This window comes from Guillardia theta, assembly GCF_000315625.1.
Source record: "Guillardia theta CCMP2712 unplaced genomic scaffold GUITHscaffold_74, whole genome shotgun sequence".
In the NCBI taxonomy this organism is placed as follows: domain Eukaryota; class Cryptophyceae; order Pyrenomonadales; family Geminigeraceae; genus Guillardia; species Guillardia theta.
The window spans coordinates 269,146-275,145 of record NW_005434600.1 but is presented as its reverse complement, the minus strand read 5'-3'; the positions used below and the strand labels follow the sequence as shown (position 1 = coordinate 275,145).

The 6,000-nt window shown below is 56.5% G+C and overlaps 2 protein-coding genes across 2 annotated transcripts in view; both read right to left on the bottom strand.

Annotated features, from left to right (window-relative positions):
- The window catches only part of GUITHDRAFT_154392 (hypothetical protein), a gene marked incomplete at its 3' end in the record, with an annotated part of 22,052 nt that extends 20,296 nt beyond the window's left edge, over positions 1–1,756 (bottom strand). Inside the window, exons 1-2 of the mRNA XM_005826524.1 lie at positions 1,508–1,756; positions 1,192–1,447 (exon numbers count right to left, since the gene is read on the bottom strand). Coding sequence (XP_005826581.1) covers positions 1,252–1,447; positions 1,508–1,641 — 330 coding nt within the window. The remainder of the gene's footprint in view (positions 1–1,191; positions 1,448–1,507) is intronic.
- A 3,153-nt stretch (positions 1,757–4,909) lies between these two features.
- GUITHDRAFT_114326 (hypothetical protein) lies at positions 4,910–5,422 on the bottom strand (the record flags this gene model as incomplete). Its single annotated transcript, XM_005826523.1, has 1 exon — positions 4,910–5,422. The coding sequence occupies one exon, from the start codon at positions 5,420–5,422 to the stop codon at positions 4,910–4,912; it is 513 nt and encodes a 170-aa protein (XP_005826580.1).
- Between the last annotated feature and the right edge of the window lie 578 nt (positions 5,423–6,000).

The window sequence follows — 6,000 nt, the reverse complement described above, 5'->3', positions numbered from 1 at the left end:
ACGCTCTTCTTCATTGGTGCTACCATGCCACGTTTATCACCACATACCGCAGATATATAAAGAATAATCGCCTCGCCTGCTTTATGATGGCTACACGACTGAGATGCTCAGGGATGAGGGTGTTTGATACCTAGCTTCGACCCAGCTCATATTGACCCTTAAGAACACAAGGCCAGTGGAAAGACATAAGCAAACCAGGCAGCTCTCGCCCAGAGCCCTCAGCTTCCGCCTCCTCCGCTGCAACTTGTCCGACTTGAGTTTGCGCTCTCGGCAGAGCTGGCCTGTCTGCCGCGCGTGTTTGCAGGGGGGCTAGCAAGCTGGAGAGGTCATCGGGGGAGAGGCGGAGAAGGAAGAGGGCGTGGAGGAAGGGCAAGGAGGTCGGGAAGGAGGAGAAGGGGAGAAAGGCAGGAATCCGCAGCAGCAGCAGCAGCAGCAGTGTTGTATACACAACACAGAGATTGTCAACGACACGAGCAAAGTAAGGATGAAGAAGATAGAGATGCAGAAGATAGAAGTCTCTAAGTTTACTGAGATGTAAACTACGCACAACCACCACACTCACTGTGCATGCAAGTGGGGGAAAATCAAGAGGCCGGGCGCTCAGGAAGCGTCCGGTTAAATAGAGAATATCCGGCAGAGTATCCGACGAGTATCCGTGATTCCGGATCCTCATGGATACAACATCGCTCCATCTGCGCTTGACAACTTAGTACCACTTTGTCCTTCGCTCTTACCATGAGGAGATGAACGACAGGATTTGAAGTTCCACTTCAGACGAGTCGGAGGAGTCCAAGGCGTTGGAGGGTAAAGCTTGAAGAGCTTCACGTTCTTTGAATTGACGGATGAGTTCGCGAAGATTTCTGCTGCAATTCACGAGCAGGAAGCCAATTGTTTGACTTGATCATAGCCTGTCCACTTAACAAGGTACTGAATACCTCGACCGCGACGACGTTTGCTGAGAATGCTCTCAATCTCGTATTCCAAGCCGTCTCTGGTGGCCAGAGGTTCGGGTGGTCGCTGGGGATCTTGATAGGCAGGGTCGCGCTCTGTATGCGGACAAAGCCACTTGATGTTGATGACGGTGTTTCTGATCGATGCGAAGCGAGGAGAGACGTCGAGACGAACGGTGTTGTCTGAAACAATTTCCGGTGGCAGGATGCGGAAGGGACCAACGAAGCGAGGGTTGAGCTTCGAGGCGGCGTCGGGGATGTTGAGGTTGGCGGTTGAGAGCCAAACCAGATCTCCAACTTGATAGCGGCAGGGACGACGGACTTGCGCAAGGCGAGCTTCGGTGGCACGCGCTGCAGCTTCGAGAGCAGCTCGGGCAGCTTCGGCGCTGACTTCGGTTGCTTCACGAATGGAGTCGAGGGTCTCGTCCTGATGATCGTCAGGTGAAGGCAGAGAAAGTTGTGTCCTGATAGGTTTGCCGAACATGACTTCGAAAGGGATGGCACCGATGGGACGGCGAACAGCTGAGTCGAGGTGAGTTTCCAGGATGGGGAGGTACCTATCCCAATCGGCTCGAGGATACTGCGTGGTGTAGATACGAAGAGCTTCGAGGACGACGGAGTTCATACGCTCGGGTCGACCGTTGCTTTGAGGCATAAAAGGCGACGAATGCTTCACGTGAACGTTGAGCATCTTGAAGCCTGAGCGCGTTCCAGAATCTGGACGAAAAGATGACAGCGTTGTCGCTGATAAGGACTTGAGAAGGCCTTGGGATCGAAACACGGTTTCGATGAATTTTTGAGCAGCTTGTTCAGAAGTAATCGATTTACGGCAGGGGGTGAGATAAACTCGCCCTGTGAACTCGTCCATGAAAAGAAGAATTGCATCGTTCTTATCTCGAGTTCGTGGGAGCCCGGTCAGCAAGTCGAGGCTGACGACTTCGAAGCGTGTCGAGGGAACGGCATGGGAATGAGGAGTACCCATAGGTCGTTGGCGATAAGATTTCCCTTGAAGACAATGCTGGCATGACAGGATGTAGAGCTCGAGGTCTTTCCGAAGCTGGGGCCAATGAACGGTTGCTGCTAGCTGAAGGTAGGTTCTTGAAAACCCGAGGTGGGACTGAAGGTCGTGGGCGCGAAAGAGAACTTCTCGACGCAATGCTTGCGGAATGCACAGGCGAATGCGGCGCAACGAATCTGTATAAAACAGAAGCTCATCATGCAGATGAAAAGAAGTTACAGAAGACTTGGCGCGGAGACGTTGGATAAGAGGACGACAAAAGTCGCACGTCTCATAGGCGGCTTGAATCTGGTCGGGCAAAGGCTGCAAGGCGCTGACGGTGAAGGCGAGCAAGAAGCCGTCCTCTTGGCGAGAGAGTTGCTCGTGATGAGGAGCGACTGCAGTCGAGAGGGGAACTTCATCTTGACGGCTGAGCCTTAGCGTCGGGGACGACGTTCTGAGAACCTTTGACGTAACAGTACTCGGTGATTGCAAACTCGCTGAGCGTTTGAAGCCAACGAATCAATCTGCTGTTGATGTCTTTCTGTGTCTGGAAATACGTGAGAGCTTGATGATCAGTAAAGACCTTGAATGGAGTCCCTATCAAGTAGAACTTGAAGAAAAGGATGGTATCCTTGATTGCAAGTTACTCTCGTTCGGTCGCGTGGTAGCCAATGACGCGGGCGGGGGCGTTGGGAAGCTGCTGTAAGAGTACACCTCCTATACCCACGTTGGATGCGTCGCAATGCACTTCGGTCGGAAGGGACGGGTCGAAGTGATGCAGGAGGGGCTGAGACGTCAAAGCTTGCTTCATGCTGCAGTCCACTGAAACTGAGCGCCCTTGCGGAGAAGGTCAGTCAGAGGGGCTGCTATTGTCGAGAAGTTGCGGATGAACTTTCGATAATAAAAGTCGCCATGGTTGTCACCTCGGCCCCCGTTCCTTCCCGTGCCCTTGGCTTCCGCCCCCTCCGCTGCCCTGCCTGACTCACACACTCCGTCCTGAAGTGCACGCACTGCCCGCACGGCCGCCGCTCGTCGCACTTGAGCTTCCGCTGCCGGCAGAACTGGCAGGCCTCCCGCGCGTACCTCCCCTTCCCCCGCGCCCCCGCCCTCCCGGCCTCGCCCTCGGCCTTGCCGGCTGCGACGGCGTCGGCGAAGGACAAGGGGGTCAGGAGCTGGTCGTCGTCGGGCCAGGAGGTGAGCTGGTCCCAGAGGGGCATGGCGGGGAGGTCGGGGGAGTCGAGGGGGTCGAGGAGGTCGAGGTCGGGGGCGAGGTAGACGGAGAGGTCATCGGGGGAGAGGCGGAGGAGGGAGAGGGCGTGGAGGAAGGGAGAAGGAAAGACAGGGAGGTCAGAGGGCTGCAATGAAGGGTCGAGGGTGTACAGGAGGAAGGGGCTGGTATGAAGTATGATGGTCATGACAGCAGGTCTGGAAGCTTGCGTGGTGCTTGTGACCTGTCAGCAAAGATCGCGTTGAGCAGAGAAGAGGAAGGGGCGATAAGCAGGCAGTGACTGCTTTGCTTCTTTTTTTTTGACATGTATCGATATCCGATACGAATAAGAGTCGTTTCGACTCGGATGCCGTAAGGTAATGTGTCCTCGGCTATGTCCGTAGGGGCCACGACGAGCTGGTTCTTTGTAAAGCAGGATCGATCAGCAGCCGAGACGAAGGAAAGCGATTTCGAGAAAGCTTCTAGAATGACAATGCCGCCGAGGCGAAAAGAAGCGATTTCAAAACAATGAAATGTTTTTATGCCCCATGGGTGCCCGTTTCCCCTTGCCTGACCATTTCTATAGCGACCGGATCCTGCTCCTGCTTCCATTCCTGCCCCTGCTCCTGCCCCTGCCCCTGCTCCTGCTCCTGCTCCTGCTCCTGCTCCTGCTCCTGCCCCTTCTTCTCCCCCTGCTGCTGCCCCTTTTTCATCTCTCTTCTCCTGCCCCTGCCCCTGCTCCTGACCCAGCCCCTGACCCTGACCCTGCTCCTGCTCTTAACCCTGCCTCTCCTAATGCTCCATCTCCTCCTCCTCCTCCTCCTGCCGATCCAGCATCTTCAGTACTTCTGGTCCTCCCATCTATCTCTGTTTCAGCTTCCATCCGCAGATTCCTGCCTTTCTCCCCTACTCCTCCTTCCCGACCTCCTTGCCCTTCCTCCACGCCCTCTTCCTTCTCCGCCGCCTCTCCCCCGATGACCTCTCCAGCTTGCTAGCCCCCCTGCAAACACGCGCGGCAGACAGGCCAGCTCTGCCGAGAGCGCAAACTCAAGTCGGACAAGTTGCAGCGGAGGAGGCGGAAGCTGAGGGCTCTGGGCGAGAGCTGCCTGGTTTGCTTATGTCTTTCCACTGGCCTTGTGTTCTTAAGGGTCAATATGAGCTGGGTCGAAGCTAGGTATCAAACACCCTCATCCCTGAGCATCTCAGTCGTGTAGCCATCATAAAGCAGGCGAGGCGATTATTCTTTATATATCTGCAGTATGTGGTGATAAACGTGGCATGGTAGCACCAATGAAGAAGAGCGTCAACCATGCCAAGCACCGACCTTGCTCTCAACCCTCGGATCCTCTAGATAGAGTGCTCTTCTCACTGACCAGGCATGCTCCTTGAGGAGATGCAAATCAACACCATACTCTGTTGTTCATGATCAACACCACCCAAGCGCGCCTCATTCACGGCATGCCCGCGGTCTTCTGCAGCTCCAGGCTCGCCCTCACACACTCACTGACAGCTCACATACGCCCGCCAGCAACCTCCGCCCTTGCTTCCCTGCTTGCCTGCTGCCCGCAAGCCACCGCACGCTCTCTCAGCGCGCTACACCGGTGTCTGGGGCCTCCCCTCCCCTCCCCGAGACAAGCACAAGACCCTTTACTCATACACGCTGATTGTAGACTATCTGTCTATCAAGCTCTCCTCGTCCTCCGCCGCTTTGTCCTCAGCTTGTCCGCATCGGCACGTCGAAACACGGCCAGGCTATACCAAGAAGCCCTCCGCTATCTCGGTCAGCTCCTCGCTTCCCTCTATCCAGCCGCCGGCTTGCCCCCTCGCATCCGTCGTTGGCTCTGCCCCCGTCCCTCCTCGTCTCCTCGGCTTCCGCCCCCTCCGCTGCCCTGCCTGACTCACGCACTCCGTCTTCAAGTGCACGCACTGCCCGCATGGCCGACGCTCGTCGCACTTGAGCTTCCGCTGCCGGCAGAACTGGCAGGCCTCCCGCGCGTACCTCCCCTTCCCCCGCGCCCCCGCCCTCCCGGCCTCGCCCTCGCCCTCGCCCTCGCTGGCTCGCGCGATGCTGGCGAAGGTCAAGGAGGGAGGCTGCCCGTCGTCGTCGGGCCAGGAGGTGAGCTGGTCCCAGAGGGGCATGGCGGGGAGGTCGGGGGAGTCGAGGGGGTCGAGGAGGTCGAGGTCGGGGGCGAGGTAGACGGAGAGGTCATCGGGGGAGAGGCGGAGGAGGGAGAGGGCTTTCAGAAAAGCGGGTATCTGGGGCATGATTCAGCCCTAGGAGTATGATCAAAGAGGGGTCGGGTCTCTGCAGGGAGAAGCTAGTAGGAGGATGGGCAGGGAAAGGACGATTCGCTCAGTGGTCAGGTGACTTGGGGAAAATTCACCTATAGTCTCAGGTCATAGGAAGGTCCCAAGGTGGCTAGTAAAAGAGTCGGTGAAGGCGAAAAGACTAGTTTTCGAGCAAACCTCCTCATCCGAGGCGAACTGAGGCTGTTTAGCTTCGGGTGTGTTAAAACCAAAAACTCGCTCCGACGCTCCGACGGAGAAAGCCTTGGAGACCGCCGCGATGAAAGGAGACGATTTCAAGTTGACTTTCAGTGGTCAGATCTTCGTGTCCAGGCTGGGACTCAGCACCCACAGGCGGCGCCGGGCCAGTCAACTGAAGGCTGAGGACTCGGCGGACGCTGCCAGGTTTCAACTCTATTCATGTCAACGTGAACAAAACTCGAACAACAAGAACAAAGGAATAGATACTGATCAGATACAAGAGAGGTTCCCCCTGTACCCATCGTTGGACGATGGGTATGCTCGTGTCAGTCCAGCCAAGTGCTGGCCTAGTCTCC